At 37.7% G+C, this 22,133-nt stretch overlaps 3 protein-coding genes across 3 annotated transcripts; 2 read left to right on the forward strand and 1 right to left on the reverse strand.

Moving 5' to 3' along the window:
• Positions 1 to 803: 803 nt before the first annotated feature.
• On the reverse strand, positions 804 to 8,657 carry LOC140930161 (max-like protein X). The gene is made up of 10 exons (XM_073379825.1): positions 8,614 to 8,657; positions 7,329 to 7,374; positions 6,872 to 6,937; positions 6,223 to 6,320; positions 5,863 to 5,962; positions 4,988 to 5,087; positions 4,333 to 4,369; positions 3,335 to 3,382; positions 2,384 to 2,500; positions 804 to 2,188 (listed from the first exon to the last, which is right to left on the reverse strand). Exons 1-10 carry the CDS (start codon positions 8,650 to 8,652, stop codon positions 2,123 to 2,125), a joined length of 717 nt encoding a protein of 238 aa, XP_073235926.1. The 5' UTR covers positions 8,653 to 8,657; the 3' UTR covers positions 804 to 2,122.
• Positions 8,658 to 8,729: 72 nt separating this feature from the next.
• On the forward strand, positions 8,730 to 16,158 carry LOC140930160 (LIM and SH3 domain protein 1-like). Its single transcript, XM_073379824.1, has 6 exons — positions 8,730 to 8,927; positions 9,040 to 9,134; positions 11,059 to 11,143; positions 12,845 to 13,013; positions 13,387 to 13,517; positions 14,511 to 16,158. The coding sequence occupies exons 1-6, from the start codon at positions 8,859 to 8,861 to the stop codon at positions 14,679 to 14,681; spliced, it is 720 nt and encodes a 239-aa protein (XP_073235925.1). The 5' UTR covers positions 8,730 to 8,858; the 3' UTR covers positions 14,682 to 16,158.
• A 1,183-nt stretch (positions 16,159 to 17,341) lies between these two features.
• On the forward strand, positions 17,342 to 22,077 carry LOC140930163 (protein NCBP2AS2 homolog). Its single transcript, XM_073379828.1, has 4 exons — positions 17,342 to 17,468; positions 19,307 to 19,337; positions 20,293 to 20,365; positions 21,432 to 22,077. The coding sequence occupies exons 1-4, from the start codon at positions 17,446 to 17,448 to the stop codon at positions 21,584 to 21,586; spliced, it is 282 nt and encodes a 93-aa protein (XP_073235929.1). The 5' UTR covers positions 17,342 to 17,445; the 3' UTR covers positions 21,587 to 22,077.
• Positions 22,078 to 22,133: the final 56 nt, after the last annotated feature.

Here is a 22,133-nt window from a genome sequence, read left to right on the forward strand (position 1 = left end):
GTGCTTATATTTCTGATATCGCTCATGCGCCGAAGAGCGTTACGGTCAGGAATGACAAAGAGAATGACAACACTCTCCGTTTGCGCTAGCCTGAGATCATGCCCTCTCCCTATTATCCCTTTATGTCTCTCACGCCTCGTCCGCCCTTGAAAAAAAAAAACGCCTGATCGCAGGTTACGTTTGCGCATGCTTGTAATAGCGCGCATTTATAGCAATCTGTTCTATCCTAGAGCTGGTCTACGCATGACTGCCACGGACAAAAGAGGTGTCAGAAGCATACGTACTGGGGTCGAGTCTGGCTTTATGGGGGAATCTTAGGCCTTTAGCAGCTGGTCATTTACATGGTTCAAAACCGCCATGCTAGGGAGCAAAAGAGTCATTGGGATAATATAAACAAAGGAGATTACCGTATTAACGAGAAAAGCCTTTTCTTTGGCTTGAGCCAGTGCGTTTCTTGCTCTCTAGCAAGGCGGTTTTGTACCACGTGAATGAATAGCTTAAAAGGGCGTACAGAGAGGACAGGTGTGACGTCACGTTACCATGGTAGCAAAACTTCTGGATTTCAACAATATTTCCTGACAGAGATGGCCATTTGCATTGGCGAACGATGGAAGAAAAGTATGCTCTATCAGTGGAGTCATAGACAGGAAATTCATACCTGTCCATTTTTTCTTTTTCTTTTTCCTCCCATGTTTGCAGGACCACAGTTTCTTGAGATCCAGAAATTTCGTTACTATGGCAACGTGACGTAACGACTTCTCTATTGTTTACACACTTGGGGCCACACCACTTGGTCACACGACAATGTTGAATAAAAATTTTATTCATGTTTCTTTTCGCCTTTTTTTTACTCTGTATTGCACGCGGAAAAACGAAGCAACATATTTACAGCTTAAGCCTGGTTGTCATATGTTGGGAAAATCCCAGGCGATCGGGGATTTAACTTTTTGCCCACCGTGTCAGATTTTGCCGATATATCGGACATTGTCTCGGAGACACCATGTTTATCTGTGATGGGGGAACTGGAGCCCAGCAATTTAGAGGATTGGTAATGAGCGAAATCCATCGCCGACGTCCCCGACGGTACAAATTTGAGTTTTCATATGTCGGGAATAATCGCCGACCATCGCAGAAATCTGGGACGCGTCGGGAAAATAGAAACACTCCCGATTCTCCAGATTAGTCCCCGACCATTTCAGACGATCGGGGATATCAACGATTTCGAGTTTTCATTAGTCGGCAAAATCTTGGACGGTCGGGAAACAATATATAAAATCCCCGACAGTCTTTCATTTTCCCGACATATGAAAACCAGTCTTAATGATGGTTAACAAAGTCCCATGAAAACACTTCAAATAATCAATTTGAACTAACTATTTCATAGATAGTTACGAAAAACAAATAAGGAAAAGTCCACTCCTTTTAACGTCTAATTTGAAAAGAGGTTTTTTTTGCTACGCTGAGAGTCAATCCCGTAAGTTACCTAGATTTGTTAATAATAGTGAAATTCTTGGAACAAAAGAAAATCGAAGTACAGGGGCAGCATTCTTCTGTTGATTTTTACCATGAAAATAGCATTTTTCGGGAGCAGAATCTCACTCATTTGTGGCAGAATACATTTACTTCAATGAAATAATCCTCTCTTAACAACATCCCACTTTGCGTTTAATTTATCTGTTTTACGCGTTTATTTTTATGTTTTGATTAATTTGGTGGACAGTTCCTAGTGTTAAACGTGTCTAAATTTCGTGACACAGTTACTTTAATACGGGTTCATATTACAGAGGTTGACTGTAGTGATATTTTCAGTGGCTAACTAACACGCATGTACACTCGCTTCGGGAATCAATCCAGTTGTGATGCATCTAGCACCTTCAGGCTGCATTCTGCTCCATTTAATTATTATTATTACTATTTTTCTACTATACTCTCTATACTATTGTACACTGGAAACAGTAACAAAATGGATATGTCCTGTTCGTGTTATCATCTTCAGCATATTTCTGCGGTTTTGTTCCCTGTTTCCTCAGTGTATCTTAAAAAGCACGTCTCACATCTACCAGGTTACGTTTCTTTATGAAGTTGTCGGTTGTTTGATGATTATCGACAGGAAACGGCTCCACTACTGCTGTAGTAAACCTTGATTGTTCAGATTCTTTAGAGCATTGATCACAATCTCTTGCAGATACTGATGTAAAAAATTCAATAAAATCCAATATGAATGTAATAGTTCATGAAAATTCTTGATGTAAATTAATTTTTTAAGATACAGGGCCCCTATGGAGATCAGCCTTAAAGCAGAATGGGCTTCCCTGTGTAAATAAAGTTTTTTTTACTTTACTTTACTTAACAAGGTAAAATGAAAATTGCTAGAATCACTTACCTGAGGTTTACAGTACTCTTCCAGCCAGCTAAAAATACAGGCAGAGAGAGTCTCAAAGTTGGTTACAGTCACAGATGCATTGAAGGACAGGAACTGTGTTTCCATGATCTGTCGGAACTGATGAGAGAGACAAATTTGTTTAAAAAAATAAACATTATGCCATCCTTCAAAAAAAAATCCCATGGTGTGATCATTCAAATGAAATAACTATGGCACGACTTTCTGTTCCTAGTAATGTGAAAAAAGCTTCCACGTTGTCCTCCTTCAAATATAACATCAGAAAAGTGGATCTTAGCATGCTATTAGATGACAATAACTGCTCTAACTGCTCTCTTTGCACTTCTTAATCTTTTATTTCTTTTTTATTTTATTTATAAGTAATGGATACATTTGTACATATTGTATATAGTTCTCTCGAATTTCTCACTTGCTTATACTGTACATAGTTTTTTTCTTAATTTTTAATTAATTTATTAATTGATTTATTTTTTAAAATTTATTTTAGTGTCCCCACTTACTGGTTATATACCGCTATTACAGTTTGACACTTTAATAAAGGTATCATCATCATCATCATCATCATCATATGTTACTATTTATATAGTACATGTATGTAGCTCTAGATCTAAGTCCCAGTTTAAACGTCGCATTTCTCATGTGCCAAATCTAATGCAAATGTGCAAGAACAAGAGATTTTCCTCATTAGTATTAAATTTGGCACATGAGAAATGCGACGCTTGAACCGGGGTTAACTTTTGAGTTTGTAGACAAAATGCTCTGGTGTGACCATTCAAGTTAAACCTCTCCAGCAGGACTTTTGCATGGTACCATTTGCTTTTCAGCATTTTGTCGCAACTAAAATTATTTCTCCTTGAATCATTTTGTACAACATGGGATCTGAAATGGCTTACATGTACGTAAATGGACTTTAACTCCCTTCAAAGTACTTACCACACTAAATTTGGCCTGATCTGGAACTTGCTTTTGCCCCTGTGCTGGCTAAATATAAAAAAACAAAAGGTTCAGTGGTCAGAATTTCACACACAAAATGACAGCCTGCGAATACAGTTTGCTCTCAGTGTTCCCCTAGCTGTTGACATTTTGAGAGAGGGAGACGTTACTAGGAAAAACATCTCCTTTTTGGCCTCAAACAGTCCATACTGATGATCAGATGTAATTCTAAATCAATGCTTAAGTATTAAATACTTTAATCTGTAAGTCATGGTGTTTTAGATGTACATTATTTTGGGCAAGTTTCTGTTTTCCTTGATGATTATCATAAAAGTTTTAGGTCTGTTGTGAATTTGCTGAGGGCAAAACTGAAATGCCTCTTGTAAAGCAATTTATTATATAAACACTAATGAAATACCAAGTGAGCTTTCGCGCAAATACTTGATATCTTCACATGTGAAAATATCACCATTGCTATGGCTTCATAATAAACCACACCTTTCAGACCAAAAAACTATTTAAGTAAAATGGTTTGGTATTTCATTGGTGTTTATATAATAAATAGAACATTACATGGTCGCTCGGAGATACGAAATTTCTCTTCTCGTGTTGAAAAGATATTTCACTCATTTGCTGCGCTCACTCGTGAAATATTTTTCAACACTCGAGGAGAAATTTTGTATCTCCGTGGGGCCATGTACTATTGTCTATATTTTTATTACACAGTCCTATGAAACAAGGGTTTCTTGGTAGATTCAGCACCATGTACCAAGGTGACCTTTTGTCCAACATTTGTAAACAATAGCTGAGAGAAAATAATACTACATCTCAACCAATCAGAGATCTTGATCATGAATAAGTAAACATGAACAGAGAATTGTCCAGTTGTATTTGGAAGTCTACAGTATTCACAGTCTGTTAACAAATGAAAAATGCTTTTTCTCTATATAGTCAGTCAGCCTTGCGCACATTACAGTCTATTACAACAAACCATTTACCTGGTTTTGATGGGCCTTGGCGATTTGCTCATAATTTCTATAAATAAAGAAAACTAAAGTGAGTACCACAGATTAACTCACATAAGTCCAATCCCTTGAATGAGTGTAATTTCATTTATATTAGATATCTTGAGGACAATGATTATCATTGCCACATGAAATGTGTTCCAAGAATGACAACATTATTTACCCATGGTAAAAGAATCATCCCGCAAGAAGGAAAATATTTATTAATTAAAAGAAAAAAATGGTTTGACAGATTCTGTCAACATCAACCTTGTTGTGCAATAATTCCTGTTCCCTAGTGGCTAAAGTTCAAAATTATCCACGTTGGTAACACTAACACTTAAAGTAGTAACCACAAAAGATAATGAAATTGATAGCTTTGAAAGCACAGAATGACTATGCTGTCCTCTGTATTTTACTTTCATGTTAGCCTTAGAAAACAGCCAACATTTCATGAGGCCATCACTGGTTTCCCTGTGAAATGATGGCAGCCTCTCTACCCACTGGAATTTCTGCACTTGTCACTCAGTCATTTGGTGGACAAAACCAGTGGTGGCCTCACAAAATGTTGGCTGTATTCTCAAGCTATTTTCATGTTGGCTAAAGTATTAAGTTATTATGAAAGGCACAACATATACTGTTGTCTTACGTCTTCATGATTTTTAGAGCCATGACTTCCTTCCTCAGTGCTTCTAACTCTTCTTCCTGTTTTTTCTTCTGCTGGTGCAGGAATATGATGTACTCAATTGCTGCAGGAAAGGACAACAGTAGTAAACATACAGTCACAACGTGCAAAGATTTGAAAGTCATGTTTGATAGCCCAGGGTTGGTGGATTTTGCCATCAGGCTAGTATTTTGTTGTTAACTTGCCCATCAGGAAAGGGAAGCTTTTGAGGGGAATTCACATGGAGAAATACTGCAAGACAAACGTTTAAGTTCTAATAAATTCATGTGGATTGAATGCTGTCTTTCAAGCTGAACTCACTAAAAAATTAATGAAATGCATGTAATAATTAATTTATTACTACATCATAACAATAACAATTGTTAATATCAGGATGAATAAAGCAGGTGATAATTTATTACTAAGTTAATGGTGCAATTAATAAATAATAACCTGAAGGGCAAGCTATAGCTCTGATTTGCAGCCTTGTTTGTTTGTAAGTGACTGAGGGTGCACACTGCATTAAACTATGGACAGGGGTGCAACTGAAAAGCAAAAAAGACTCCCTGATTTTTTAACCAGATTTTTCCTGACCGTTATAACAATTTTTTACTGACATTTTTTCAGTGTCTTTCGCAGAACATGAATAAATATCATCCTTGCCTTCATTTTCAATTTCTTAACATTTCACATGGGATCTGGATCAGTTGAGACATTTGGAGCGATACACATGATTTACATATTCTTATGGAATACTGGTCAGTATGGTACTCATGTAACTCTTAGTGTAACTTTTGAAAATTGGCCAAGAGATCAGTGTAGAAAAGGGGAAATGAAAAGAGACACCTTGTGCTGCTTACATTTCTGTAAAATAATGGCTTTGCTCAACTTCTGCATGGCTGGTGCAGTGTTGGGTTGGTGACAAGTTGGTACAATTGTTTGAAGGTCATCATATCCTTTCTACAAATTAATGAAAGAAAACAAACAATAATTATTGTGGCTACATCTACACTGTAATAATTATTCATGTGAATCAAACTCAAGACTTTCAGAAACTGAGAGAAACTTCTACAGGAAGTCTAGATTTTTAATTTACCTCTTTGAGATGACCCCACCCAGGCCCTTTCATATTCAAAGAAGTACATGTATTACAGTGTTTTCTGGGGCAGTTGTTGTGAAAGTGGTTAAATGTACAAGAATTAGTTATGATAACCACTTACTCTAATGGCATCCCGTCGTTTTTGTTCAGCTGCACTGTGTGCAAAACGCCTCTGTTCTTTAGCAACAAAGACATCATTTTCTTCATCTTGAGAATCCACTAAAACATACATGTACAACAACATAATTTTAGTTTGTTATAACAATATCTAAAAGAAGTTTGTATCTCGCAATAAAAATCTTTCCATTCTCGGGAAGATATGACCATCATAAGTTGTCCAGAAGTGGATGGAGATTTACGACATTGATGAAGAATAGCCTAGCAACATTTATGCATTGTTCCCATTGCACTGCAAAGCCGCAAGCAAAACTTTTTTCAAAGATAACTATGACCAAACTAAGATTTTGGTTGATATACTGAAAATCCTCTCAAATAAGCCCCCCCCCCCCCCCCCCCCCACCACACCTTCTCATTAATTCCCTTCCCCTTCAAACGTGCTTAATAGAAGATTTACAAAAAAATACTGCTAGCCAGAAGATAAACGGAGACTAGCGCAATATTAAAAAAAACACTACAGGGTGGACACATGATCTGAACATAGCGGTGCCACATTAGTGATGACCAAAACTGTCGAAGCCTGAAGCCCTGCCTGTGCCTCACAGACACAACCAAGATGCAAGGATGTGACCTACAATGTACACATTGCTTACCAAACTGTGCTCTTGATGAATCTTCATCAGGGCTAGCTGGCTCAGACTTGACATCTGTGTTTTCACCTAAAACAGAAAAAGAGTAACTCCTCTATGTACATAACAGTCACTTAATACTTTGGACAGTGCTGTAAGATCCTTAGCCTGTGTTGCAGATGTACATGTAATCTAACCCCAGTTAGGCAAGTCTGCGAAGTAGTGCCAATATCTTTGTTACACAGTTGGGGGAACAGAACAAGGATTTTGGTGCTGTTTCACAGATGGACTTAACCATAAGATTAACTCTGTCTCTGGTGAAGGCTATAGGATTCAGTGATTGCAAAATTTCACAATAGTTCAAACAAAATCAAGCAAAGAATCTTTTTTCTCCTTAATACTACAAGACAACTCATAGTTTGTGTGTACACACTTTAAACCACCTCATTCTAAAAACAAAGACTTGAACAACATAACTCACCTGCTTCATAAAGTTGATCACTGCATGAAGGAAGTAAGGAGACAAGCTAAAGACAAGAAAGATAACATGCCTTAAGCTTTAAAGGAAAAGTTCTGAAAGGTTATTACATAACGCCTTATGCCAATAGAGCACAAAAAAGCAAGGTAAGTAATATATAATGTATTACAGTAAAGTAATTAACAAATATGACAACTTTTCTTTAACTATATTCTTGTGCATCACAAAAATGACATAATACAAAGTTCAAATTTCAAGTCAAGGCTAACAGACCAAGGAAAATTGTGGTCTATCTGAAAGTTTTATTGTAAAATTTAAAGTTTTCAATGCCCATTTCTGGCAAAATTTCTAGGGAACATTGAGAGTGAGAGAAAGAGAAGATAATTGTTATATCATTTCCTCATTCCCATGCTTTATAGCTAGTGAATAGTTGAATCTAGAAGTCATGTCAAAGTCAGTGGAATATGATTGTCCAAGTGAAATTGTCCTGAAAATGACTCTTGTTTACATATTGTCAAAAGACTGAGGGACATTTTGATAACCTGGGCCCAGTTGTTCGAAGACCAATTAGTGCTAATCCAGGGTTAAATTTTAATCTGGGATTCGTTTTTTGTTGGATAATTTTCTCTATTCCTTTGGGAGCATCCAGTCATCAAATTGTTGACAAAAAGAATTACACTGAATTTTCCTTTCAAGCTTCCATAACTGAATTCAAATTTCGCCGTAAACCTGGGTTAACTTAACCCCCCTTTGAACAACCCGGCCCTGTGTAGTACTCAACTTCAGAGTCAAAGTGATTTGTATCTTGTCCATTGATGGTATTAAACTCGCTTTGACATAACCTGGATGATCATATTCCACATGTAGTTATCCCAGTCCCACTGAGTCTGGATATAGACGAAGTTCCACTTATTATTATTATTTTTTCATAACAACTGAAAACTCTCATATCCAGCTCAGTATTAATTCCTATATTTTTCGTAAACATAAGCACTACAGCCACATAAACCCCCAAAATAAAACATTGTCTGTCAATTTTAAAATAGTAACATACTGATCAAGAGAAGAATATTATTCAAAAATGCGAAGGGAGCTAAAAGCCTGTCATGTTTACATCACATGATGATTACACATGTATGGTTGTAATGAAGCTAAACTAAAGCAAAATAGGAGACAAAAAAAGACATATCATAATATTTTCAGGACAAATAAACAGTAAATTTCTTTGCTTACGGTTTAGATACGACAGATTGAGATAACCCTGAGTAAAACTGCGATAATTTTTTACCTGATGTTCGCCACCCCAATCTTCTCCTTCGTCCGCCATCTTGAAAGGGATGTTGTCGTTCCGGAAGTCCCGGATTATGAAGGTTCTCAAGGAGTTGTGGGAGGATGAAGCTCCTCCCAGAACATTTCCAGATTTGGTAATAAAAGCGTCCAAGAGCTGTTTTGGGAAGTTGTAGTGGGTGTACAGCGTTAGCTTCGATCGTCGTATTAAATTGAAGGGGAACTACGGTGCTTCAGTCTTTCAAGATGAATCCTCCGTGTGCACGCTGTAAGAAAACTGTCTACCCGATGGAAAAACTTAACTGCCTTGACAAGGTGTGTTGGCTCGCTGTGAAGTATGAGATCCATTACATGCGCGTGCAAGTAACGCTCATGTACTTACTGTCCGAATCTAACATATATACGTTTTTGTTATTTTTTCTCAAAGTATTGGCACAAGGGTTGTTTTACTTGCGAGGTTTGCAACATGACTTTAACAATGAAGAATTACAAGGGATACAACAAATTGCCTTACTGCAATCCGTAAGTTTAAGCTTAAATATTTTAAGTCCTGCATATTTATACTCTCTTTCTATTCATCCATGCTTTGTCTATCTGAATGTCGTTATTTATGTTTTTATATATTTTCAATTTTAATCTAACTAATTTCTGAGACCCCTGTGTCTCTAGAAGGTTAGTCTTGCGTGTACTGCGCGCTGACAGCACAAGATCCTTACATTATTTTCTTCCAGTTCCTCGAAATGCATGTTCTCAGTTTCCAGAAACCAAGCAAGATATTTTTCATCCTTTCTTCTTCGATTAAACCGAAACAGCTCCGGAATCTGTATGCATTGATTTATATTTCTTTTGCATGTCTCTGTTTAGTTAACCTAATAATTCTTCCGAATCGATTCTGCTTGCAGGCACGTTTTAGAATGTTTGAACGCATTCTGGAATGTAATTTAATGACCGCGTGCTAAAATATCTGTCATCCAAATAATTTTTACTCTATTTTATACTGCTGAAAGTAGCTCCCAAAACTGAGCTTATGCCATAAATTGGAATCTATAAGTGCACTAAAGCTTAATTATGTTGTACGGCGTGTGTACACAAGATATTGCAGCTGTAGTTTTCTTGTGTTACGTACGGGTTTGCTTCAGTCAACCGTCACACCCTTTACATCTTAGAATTTAACGATCAGCCTGTAACAAAGGTTAAAGGTAATTCTTACGGATCGCATAGAAAATACCAAGAAATTCCTATTATCTTTTAGTTACTGTTCCCACTACTATCTCAGCAAAAGTTTAACTTGTCCAACTGTAATGTTTACATAAAGATTGCGAGAAATGCTTTTGATGTCTAACACACGTTAGTGAAATGTTATGTCTGGACCATTCATCGTAAATAAATAAATACTAACTAAACGTGGAATAAGTGTCTGGATGAATAGACTGTGCGTACATTTATGTATTAAAACTATTTTGTTCATGTCACTTGAGACTTTTTTTACTTACAAATTCATAAAATTATGATGTATTGTACAAAATATTTAACAGTTAGCATTTTGTCCTATGTTTAAGTCTTCTGTAAGGAAGTAATGTTTTGGGTTTACCTCGCTGTAAAAAGCTGTGAAGTTTTTCTTTGTTTTCTAGCTGTTATTTTCCTTGGCTCTAATGTGTTGACTTCTCAGTGGCTTCCTTGCACTCATTTTTTCACATCACCCATGAGTTTCACAGGTTTTTACACCAAGGATGAGCCAATGTTTTGTTATCCATGCAGACAAAGCAAAACCCAGGAAGTGAAGGATCCTTAAATCTTTTTCTAGTGGTACCTGGTTCTCCAGCCTCTCTCTTTTTAATGATAATAATAATAATGATGATAATAATAATAATAATAATAATAATAATGATAATAATAATAATAATAATTTAAAATTGAATACAAAACATACTTTATTAAACTCTTCTCAAATTGGAAATTAAATACAAATTCAGTATAACTATAGTTAAAAAAAGAAAAATAATGATAATAATAATAATTCCTTTATTTACCCTCGGCAGTATTTATAGCTCTTATTCTAGTGGGGCTGAGCAAATGACACAAACAAATAATTCAAATCAAACTTAACAGTATTAAGAATCCCAACTAGCTGGATGCAAGCCAGCTAGCAGTTAGGGACAGTTAGGGATTTCTTTTGGTTTCACTTCAGCCGTGAAAGCCCAATCCAGCCATTAGTATTCAGAGAGTGAAGTGTGGCATGAGGCCAGAGAGTGGGAAAAAATAAGAAAGATAGAGAGGAGTATCACAACTCCCCCACCCCCCTTCCCCTTGCCGTTTTTCTTTCTCATGGATGTTGGCACCATCCTCACAATCTGAATGACTGGAACAGGGTTTGAAAATCTATACCAGAGAACCTTCTCACATGCTCTTATATTTCTAACATATGGATATATGTTGCTTATTCCAGGCATTACCCAACTACAAAATTCACAGCAGTGGCTGATACCCCAGAAAATAAAAGGCTGGCAGCAAACACCAAGAAGCAAAGTAATGTAAGTCCTTTTTTCTTATTTTGCTCTAATTTACTACTACAGGGGCAGATCTAGGGGGAGGGTGCAGGGGGTGCACCCCCCCCCCCCTGAGGTGACCTGCAGTTTTCTAATACAACTGGTATTCTGCAAAAAAAAAACTATGTGGTTTATTGGTGACAAGTACACCCCCTCCAAAAAAAAAAATCCTGGATCCGCCCCAGTACTATCTGTTCATTATCGCCCTGAGTCCTCTCTGTTCTCATTAATTTGCGCATTAGGCAGGAGAAAACATAATTTCAAAATGGCTGAAGTTCTTGCTTGTGTTTCTGTAACCAGAAAGAGAGGAGGGCTGTCATTTAGATTTCAAGTTGCCAGTTAAATTCAACAAGTAGGCAGTAAATTAAACAGTTAGGGATTTCTTTTGGTTTTATTTTTCTACTATTTTCATATGAAAGTAGCCAGGGTCACTTTCTTGTTAGACAGGTAATCCCCAGCCCCTGGCCCCTAATGACAGCTATGAGAGAGGTTGAATAGCCCCCAGCATAACCCCACCCTGGAGTATCCAGGGGCTATTCTTCTGTATCTCCTGACCAATCCAGCATGTTTCAGCTTACCAGAGACTGGAGTGTCCCAGCTGGCTTAGCTCCCTGGCTCATTTAAATATGCAAGGCTTATGACCACAAGTTTTACAAAAGCAAGAAGAGATCACTGTATTTGCAGGCTAGGCTGCACTACAAGAAAAATTGATACGAGGCTAGTGCTCTGAACCTGTGAAGTCCAGGATGTCTAGCATACGTGACGTTTTTTTTCAACTAAGTTTTGGCACCAGCAATGTTCTCCTTATCAGGCAGTAACCGATAAAATTTACTGCCTGAAGCAACACTTCTTACCGTCTGCAACTGCTTGAAGGTTTACTAAAATTAGATAGGTAGTGTTAATTAAAAAATACGCAAGTGGCATGATCCGATCAAGGAATGAAAACATACTAAAGTATACACAGCTTTTCTTTTTTTGGAATGAGAACAGTGAATACAGAGTAAAATTGTTGGGATCAAATGTGTTAAATAAATAATTTATTTAAAACATTTGATCCTCATAATTTTACTCTGTATTCACTGAATTAACAACAAGTGTTGTCTAAAGATATCAATGGCCGATTTCTGTAATGAGGGAAAGGCGTTTCAAAGAACTCAGCTTCTCCTAGGGTGGGGCCATATCTCTCACTCCACTACCCCGTTCCCCCCAGAAAAGTGCACCTCTGGGGCAGATTTTTTACCTTAGATGCCATGAATGGTCCCTTACCTGCTGTGCTAAAATTTAGGGAGAACACTGACCAGGTGCCACTAGGTGCTGCTAGAGCACAGCCCTAAGCAGGTGGAGAGATTTGTCTTACAGTGTGGACACTCAAACCAGGACACTTGGGAGAAGATTGTCCAATCACAGCGATTTCTGAAAACAGAATATTCTGAAGGTTTTTTTGCAGACGGACCCATAAGATTCAAGGTTCAACTATGCAAGCACTGAACACTTTGAAACTGTTTAACTTACCAGACCTCTCAGGAAACAGCCCTCAAATTTATTAATGTTATTGGTCCATTTTGCTTTCAGAAAACGTGATTGGAAGTCTTCTTCGTACTGTCCCGGTTTGAGTGTCTGCACCATAAGCACTGTTTCTTGGTTTTTTTTTCAACCCATGTTTAATTAAGTTTCACTGTCATGCAGATTGAGTATCATAAGAAATTTGAAGAAGAGAAAGGACACTACACTTCTGTTCCTGACGATCCTGGAACAGTACAAGCACAGAAGAGTAGTAGCATGGCTAGCCAAGTAGCTTATACTCATCACTCATCAGGACAGAGTCGTCTTGGTATACAGCAGCGGTCAGAAGCTGGTGAGCAATGATGTTACATTGAAACACTCTAGAACAGTAGCCTGAATTTCAGCTGTCTCCTGGAATCGCACACTTCGGAGAGAGATATCTGAGTCAATGACTCAGTCACGAGGACTGTCTAGTGATGTCACTACCCCTGTGTTTTTATTCATGCCAAACTTAAAACCTGTGAACAAACTGTAAATTAAGACATCTCCCTAAGGAGTGTTACTACAACTCAAGGAGACAGCTAAGCTAAAAGAAGCCATTAATAATTTTAACAAGTCATTAGTTTTACAAGAAAGTTGTGAGTCTCTGTAACACTGGTCAAGCTTAGGTAAAATTTGTTCTAGCTGGAGAGAGTGATGCCTTTTGGTCTTTTCTTGCCTTTTAGAAGTGAGACAAATCCAGCAACAGCGCCGAATGTCTCAGGAACATCCTTTAGCATATGAACAGCAGCCACCTCGGCAAGTTGCTCCTCCTCCCGAGCCTCAAATTAGTGCCCCACCGCCACCCAGTGGAACGGTTTGTATCCAATCTGTCTCAAACTTAGGGATTTAATTAACTCTCTACGCAAGTACCCAGGAAAGTCCCTAAGAGCCGGCTGCCGGCTGCTGGCTTTTATTTCATTGGCTGAAATAGAACTTACCACCGGTGCAAATTGCTCTGAAGAAAAAAGACGTGAAATTTTCAAGTTGCTGTTGAGTAAAATAGCCTGCTTGACTGATAAAAAAGCCTGCTCATCTTTTCCTTAGCTACATCGCTGGGTACCTGAATTAAGTTGACACCTAGACACTGGGTTAGTTAGAAATCAGCACTGCATTCGTTTTTTTTTTTTGCCAGCTTCTCTTCTTGTTGAGGTGTAGTGGCTGAGCAGTTAACACCTGATACTTCAGATCTGTAGGTTAAAGCCTCACATTGACATTGTTGCTGAAGACAGGAAGTTTTCTCCAATATGTTTGTCTTCACCAGATATTATGGGTACCGATGACCTACTGCTGGGAGTAATCATATGTACCTGGGCTATTTCTTTGATTCTATATTAAATTCCCCAGACCCTACGATTGACCAACCCTTGATTTCTCCTTGTAGTAAAAACTCCTCAATCAAACATTGGTGTTGATTTTTAAGCAAACTCTCCTCATTAGCACCATAGGAAATGTAAAGGGGATAGTGTTAAGAATATGCATGATGATATGAGCAAAATCAGCCACCTATTTCAGCAATAAAGCTAACCACTTGAAAATGGTTTGACAACCCTGCATGAAGTTAATCCCCACTTGTAATCTTTTGACTCTTAAAGTTGGACTGCTCTCTAAGACAGGTACTCATTCTTGATGTCAGTGGAGTCATTCTTATAAACTAAAATCCTGTCATCTTTGTACCTTCCAGTTATAATCCAGAGGGGCGGGGTGGGGGAGGGGGGGCACTGTTCTTCATGATGGGAATCTGGATGAGGTGGCAATTATTTATTTGTACATTCTCAAGTTGAAACACTATTTTTTTTTTTACATTCAGAGATACATTGCAATTTACGATTACACAGCTGCTGATGATGACGAGGTCAGCTTCAGTGAAGGAGACATTATAGTAGACGCAACAATTATTGACGAGGGCTGGATGGAAGGACGTGTTCAAAGGTCTGGCCAATATGGAATGTTGCCATCAAATTATGTGGAGAAAATATAATTATTCAAGGGTCGAATTCTACTTTGCCGTTGGACAAAATATGGCTGTGTGACTATGAAACTTAGGGACTGTATGAAATCATCATGGTGGCATTTTGCAGCATACGATCAGAACAGTATTCTGAGCAGTCTTAGGTCTTAACTTATGGTGTATACTAAGTCATGCACTGAACTGATCTTGCAGTGACTCACTGAATGTCCACGTTGTCCAGATAGCACCCTTTGTTAAAGTGAAGTCAACTGAAACTCTTCAGTAATTTTCACTCAGGTGTTATTTTCAGTTTGAAAATTATTGGCCTCATGATTATTGTTGTCCTTGTCATGGTCTTTGTTGTCGGCAGGTCAGGAGTTTCATTGTTAGCTAGTCAGAAGTCTGCTCTTGGCCAAAAGAGTATTAAAGCTAAAGACCTTTTGTCTTTAGTAGTGTGTAATTTATTTATGTCATTGCAAGGTCAATTCAATGCATCTCATTGTCTCAAGTATATATCTTCAATTTTGGTGAAGTTTTCGTGAAATTTAACAAAGCAAATATGTCTTAAAGAATGCTTTGCGCATTACGATACAGTAGTTTTTTATTAGTGCAACTTAATGACTTTTGAAAAGTATATTATTATAAAATATGAAAAGTTAATATTTTGTGGTATCAGTATTTTTGAGAGGAGCCTGTGGACATTGTATCTCACCTGAAAGTGTACCACCATTACAAGTTAGGATATTATTAAGCAAATGTAATTTTTTTGCCACAAATGTGCTGTTCTTCGATCAAATAAACAAAGAAGTGCTCTCATTTTACTCAGAAATTAATAAGGCAAAAAAAAAAAACCGAGGGAGAAGGTAAAATGAATTTCTTCCACTCTTTTGATAATTTTAGCTTTGCTAAATTTTAAGAAAAGTAGAAGTGTTAACCAGGGTTCATACATTGTATTACATTCATGTGAAATAAGCAGAAATGTAGCATTTTAATATTTTCTTGCAGGGCCTTGGTTAAAAGGTATGAAATTCAATGGGTTTAACCCATTGAATTTCCTACCTTGTCCGTAGTATAAACCCTGGTTTACATATTGTACTTAATCCAGCTAGATTGCAGAAGCTAGGGAAAATTGTTGTGGTATTTTAATGTTAATGCAGTTGAGTCATCTACATCTACATCTACATTTATTAATTGACAATGCTTTCGCATCAAGTCATCTGTTGCTTAAGAGCTGTTTTTGTTAACCCTTCACCCTTAAACCCGTCCATCAACCAACATAAAATTTCTCCTTGGTCATGAGAAGAAAGCAAATGATCAGTAAGTGAAAAGTTTTGATTGTTGAATAAATTCTTCTCAGTGGTAACTTGAGAAATGTAATAGAGCAGTATGGAGATTATACATGCTGATATTAGGATTTCAAAAGGTTAGACCTTTCCAGTGATTTCTCTCTGATAGTGTCTGCTTAATTCTTCAAACAAAATAAAAAATATATATGTATAAAATATAACACTGTGTATTTGAGGGTAAGTAACACTTGACAGTTCCATAGAACAGGCAAACTCTCTGGCTCTGGATTAATATTATCGTCCCTGGTCAAATTGGAATTTGATGTTAAATGTTTTTAATGGTCCCAATAGGATATGTTGGATTTCCACAATATGTAAGGATTTGAAATGTAGCTCAAAATTATTACTGTAAGTCCTCTATTAAGTCCCGCGGGGAGGGGGGGGGGGGCTAATTCATTTCAAGCCTATGGAGGGGGGCTTATTTGAGCGTGGGGCTTATTTAATTTAGAAAAGACGATGGTATCAGTTCTCCAAAACGAGCTAGAATACGAGGTGGAAAAGCTCAAGTACACGTCCGTCTCGGGAGCCTTCTCAAACCGTAAGCACGGTTTATTTCATATTACGGTATTTTCAGAACGGAGCCAAGGTAGAGGTCATGCAGCCGAGGATCAGAATCAAATCCGAACTTTCAGTTGGTAAATAAACCATCCCGGATCAGCCTAAACGGAGTCTTATAGCCGTGATTGATTAAAACAGTCTATCGTTTGTTAGTGAAGAATAATTAGGGAAGGGGAGATGGCAGTGCTTATTAACTTTTCTTCCCCTGAAAAGGGGGGGGGGGGCTTATTAGAGGAAGGGGACTTATTTGAGAGGGGAGGCTTAAGTAGATTTTGTATTTCATTTTATGACTGCCACTCAAAAATGTCAAAATTGCCATCCGCTTAGACTTTCTCAAAGTTCGTCGCCTCCCATTTCCGGTTCCGGTAGTTTTGCCGCAGAAAACAGAAAAAAATCTCCCGTTCACGTTTCGCGCTCGATAAGAATTTTTTAGCTTGACTTGTGGGCAAATCTACAATCCGCTAGCCTGTGAAAACAGCCGTTTCTCGTCGCTTCTCGCCGCTTGGGACGTTTCGCGAGGAGAAATGTCTGTAATCCGCTGAAAAACTACATACCGTAGCAAGTTTGATTTTCTTCCCCCAGGGCCAGTTATGTAGAACTATGTGAAGCTCTAATTTTGCGTACCTACCATTATCTAGCGGATAAGTATTAGGGAAACCAACTACGTTATCCACCGGATTGGGATTTATGGGGCAATGGATGGCGACTCAGGGGCCTGTTTGTGGAGTTCCGCACGAAAAAAGAACCGTCTCGCGAGGAGACGCGATTATGGCGTGGGCCCCTGGGTACAAGTCGTTTAAAGCTTGGCTGCTTAGCCTTTGCCTGAAAATAGACGTCACTCTTTATTTGGAAGGTTTTTAGCAATCTACGTCTGGTTCATCCTTTAAAATATGCCTTTGCGGATGCTACTAAGGTTGGTATCACAGTTTCATTCATGTTCATTGGGTGTATGTATTAAGAAGTAGTTGAGAATATAGCTTTCATGCCCGTATATATCCGATCCGATCCCTCTCTACGATGACATTTGATATAAACATGATCAAACATGTTGCTAAAAAATATATTAACCTTTTCATCATTAGTAGAAAATGAAGTATTATACTTTATTTCAACAAACATAACATTTACTCATCACCAAGATCATTCAAGAGAGGTGTTTTTCTCTTTCCCCAAACAGCCAAATTGTGGCAATTCAAGGCTTCAAGTTGACTCAACCAATAAATCCCATATATTATCGTATTTATACAGTTATTATTATCACTGCTTTCAGCCTGAGAGAAAGTCAAGTGATGAATTGTAGATTGGGACTGTGTTCGTTTTGAGGAGCAACTACAGAATACAGGGCCATATTTTAAAGTCTTAAACAGAAGTGGCTCGGTGGCTCGCTAGTCACGACAAGTGTTTAAAGAACGAGAAAGAGTATAAGTATAAGACAGACATAGAAGGCATATACTTTAGTATGTATTATAGCAGATTATAGGTATATATTTTAGTGGCTCGGCGGCTCGGTGGCTCTTCAGTCGAGGTTATATAGTTTATAATTAGTGGCTCGATGGCTCGGTGGCTCGTTAGTCGGGACTACCGAGCCACCGAGCCACCCCAACGAGTATACCTAGAAAATTTGCCCTGTATTCTGTAGTTAAGCCCGTTTTGATACAAACCTCCTAGGCCTTGCTCTTCTTGTCACAGTCATGCTTTACAAATTGTTGCATAAGTAGCTAGGTGAAGTGTAATCGTCCGAGTGAGCGTAGCCTGTTCCAAGCGTTCAGATAGTGGAGAGCGGTGCGAAGTAAAGAACCTCCCTCGCTTTTATTTTTTTTGTGCTCCTTTTTACTTCGCACCGCTCCCCACTATCTGAACGCCTGGAACAGGCTAGAGTGAGCGTAGTCCTGAAGTGACTATTGCTGACAGGGACTGATGTTTTGACAACCTGTGCAGTAGTCATCTTCAGAGTCAAAGTGAGTTGTATCAAGTTAGTTGATGGTATTGAAATCTGGTTATTGACCAGTGGTCAATGAAGTCACGATGTTGTCGGTCCTCTGTCTGTTAAGCTGTGATATTATTGGCTATGACGACTCTTAAATGCCATTGGTGCGTTTTGATCCATCTTTTTGTCACAGCTTAACAGTTGTTTATTGTCAGTCAAATTGTCAATCAAATTGTCAATTATTCAATCATTCTGCCATTGTCAGTTTTGCTTGCCGAGTGAGTCTGTCCATGTCGTTCATATAGTGCTGGTAACAACCGTCCTTTGCAGGACTACAATCAGCCGGCAATCATGTGCCACCTACTTAAGAAATTACTCCCAGGTTCAAACCTTTCACAAATAGTTTTTTTAACATAAGAACAATGTAATTTGTACAAGAAAGCAGGAAGTGCCACTTCCTCTTACAACTATAAATAACCATTTACAAATAAATTAGGGTAAATACTATCGGTTGACATTTATGCCAGTCAGAGGCTGTTGTGGGCTTATAAAATTTGTGCAATTCAGGGTATTCTTTGGAGAACATGGGCTTAAAAACTGACCTTTGAATTGACATAATGGCAAGATTACCCAGGTTTATAAGACATGCATCAGTATTTTTTAAGTTGTATGACTGGTGTGTAAATCTCTGTAATTTTATATACATGGCACATGGCAGAGGAAAGAAAAATAATCTTCTTACATTCCTCTTCTTTTGCACTGTTACATGAATGTTACACAGTGTAAAACTGACTCCTTGTAATTTTTTTTTTTTGGTATTATAGTTATCTGGCCAATGAACAACTCGTTGAAAGAGTAAGTTAATAATTTTGTTGATCATTTTTTTTACTGTATACAATAGGCATTAATCATCTTTAACTTGGAAATAGAAAAGGCTTTTCTTAGTTGTTATGATGAATAGGGAAATAAATGGGAAACCATTGTTCCAAAACGGCTCAATTCACCCAATCAACCCATCCACAGGGTCTTTCTGTTGTCCAATATGGTGGTAGCAGGAGAGTAGTATTTGGCCACCAAATTAAAGGTCTCAAAATATTTCACACTGTGTACAGTAATTAGCTTTTATTGAGTTTTTAAGTGGAAACACTTGTTCCCTGAAAAAAGCAACATATAGAATATAAAATGATTGACAACTGATCAGGAGAATGTTCACCAAATTAGGCAAATACTGGTATGAATAATATTGATGTGTACATAATGGCATGATAAAAAGTGTTCTCCTTATCAGGCGGTAACCAGTAAAATTTTCCTAAAGCAACAAAGATAACAATGGCTGATTTGCTTAATGTAGGTCTTAAAATGAGGGAATGACTCTTCAGAGAGCTAGCTCCTAAATTTCCCAAGTGAGGGCGGGGCCATGTCCCTCACTCCACTACCCGCCGAGGAGAGTACACCTCTAGCACTATATTTTTTGCCTTGTTGGCCAGGAATGGTCCCTTACCTGCTTAGCTAAAATTTAGGGAGAGCACTGTAACAATGCATATGTCAAAATGATTAAAAAGAGAGGGAGAAAAAAGGGAAACTAAGGAACAATGTAAAATATTTGGTAGGGGTATTGTGGGGTAGTGGATTTCAAGTCCATGACCCCGAGAGGCTAATATATTATGGGTCAAAACTTACCCTTTAACTGTTAGCTTTTGTGTGATAGGCAATAGCCTGAGACTGAAAATTATTAATACATGTATACTAAGCATACTGTAATACAATCAGTAATAATAAATTAAATTGAGTCATTTTGGTTTATCTTCAGCTTGCTAACTCATATCCCATCCGTCGTCTGGCCCAGCTTACCCATTACACCTACAGACGAATGACACTTTGGGGTACGTAAGTTCAGATTCCTTATTCATAGCAGCTTGATTTAGGCCCTCATGGCAGTTACTCAGGCTGTGACAGTTTTATTTTTTATTTTTGACTTCTGATAGTCAGTTGCTTGTTGAAGCATTTAACAAGCAAAATAGAACTTAAAAAAGTTACTTGATGTTTTGATGTAACACACATTATCAAGAGTGAAAAATGTTAAGTTTAAAAGTAATTTGTTTAAAGAGCTGAAGATTGAATAAATTAGATTGTATTCATGTGTGCTTCATTGAATGTGCAATTGGATTTGATTCGCGCTGAGCTATTCTGTTAAGAAATCTAGCATGAATAAGTTCAATAGCACAATAAAGCATGCATGGAAACAATCTAATTTATTCAAATGTCAGCCCTTTAAACAATTTTTGCTTGACCCTTGTTGTTTGACCCTTTATGTTCCAAGAGTGACCAACATCAGTTTTCTCCTAACAATACTCATAGATGATTAAAAGAAAAGGTTATGAGAATAAATAAAATGATCACCTAAGGGATAATGCTTTGATTTTTGGACAAACTCTCTCAACAAATTCTGTAAGGAAATGTATGGAGATAAGTTTGGAGAATTTGTATGTGGATATTGGGGCTTTAAGGGTTATTATTGTTCATTCAAAATATTTCCCCAATTCTGATTGGTTAAAAGCACACGCGTAATTCACCATAACCAGTTACTGATGACCAAATTTGGAAGAATTTTGTGTTAAACAAGGAAATGACATCAAAAATGCAGCCCTCTACAGGTTAAGGCACTGTTATCAAGAGGACCTGGGGACAAGTTGTTTTGGTTGTGAAAAAAAAAAATGGTGCATATTTCACTCATTTCAAGAGTAAGAACTACAGCTGGAACTAGGCGAAATAATAGCTAAAAACAAGGCAAAAACAGCAAGAAGACAACTCGTAGGGCGACATCTGCTATTTGGAGAATATTTGCGGAGCTGGACAAACCTAAACGGTGGATAACACCCTCCTCAATCTGCTTAATTCTTCATATCCTACTCAGCCTCATTCATTAATTGCCAAATTTTTTTTTTTCAGGTAATGATGCCTTGGATAAAGCTGTTAAGTCAAGCGAGGCAAATGAAAACTTTCAAAGATATCCTCAAGCTACTGGGAGGCTTGTTTCCTTTACAAGAAACTTCCTGAAAAACATTCAAAATGAGATTGAAAAGAGCCAGCGAGGACCAAGATAATATTTATCATAGTTAGTGATGTCAATGAGCAGTACTTCAAAAGTCATCTGTGATAGCAGACAGACTCTTACCAGAAGTTGTCACCCCATCATTTGTCATTAAAACATTTTCAAATGTGTAATAACCTAGGAGTAGAACTCAGACAGTAAATTGTTATTCTAGAAAAAAAGAACACAGGACCCCTACCTACATTTTACATTTGCACCTCGTGCCATGGGCTCACAAAACTGCTGCCATGGCTGTTGTTGAGTTGTATTGGCCTCTTTGAAATGAGAAAAATACTTCAAACTAATTTGATCTCCTTAGTTTAAGTCCAGTGACATTCCAAGTCAAACAAAACCAAAGCTTAGGGTCATAGCAATCTCTTTTTATTTCATGCTTGGCTGTTTCTGGCGATACCAGTGCATGACAAGTTTACAAACATCCAATTTTTTTATTACAGCATTAAAGAGTAAAAGACTTTGAATAAAGTATGACTACCATTTTGCTGAGATCTTTCGCTGCTGTTATCTTAAAAGGCAGGCTGCTACTTAAGTACAAAAAGACA

The sequence above is a fragment of the Porites lutea genome, chromosome 3, assembly GCF_958299795.1.
Source record: "Porites lutea chromosome 3, jaPorLute2.1, whole genome shotgun sequence".
Taxonomy (NCBI): Eukaryota; Metazoa; Cnidaria; class Anthozoa; order Scleractinia; family Poritidae; genus Porites; species Porites lutea.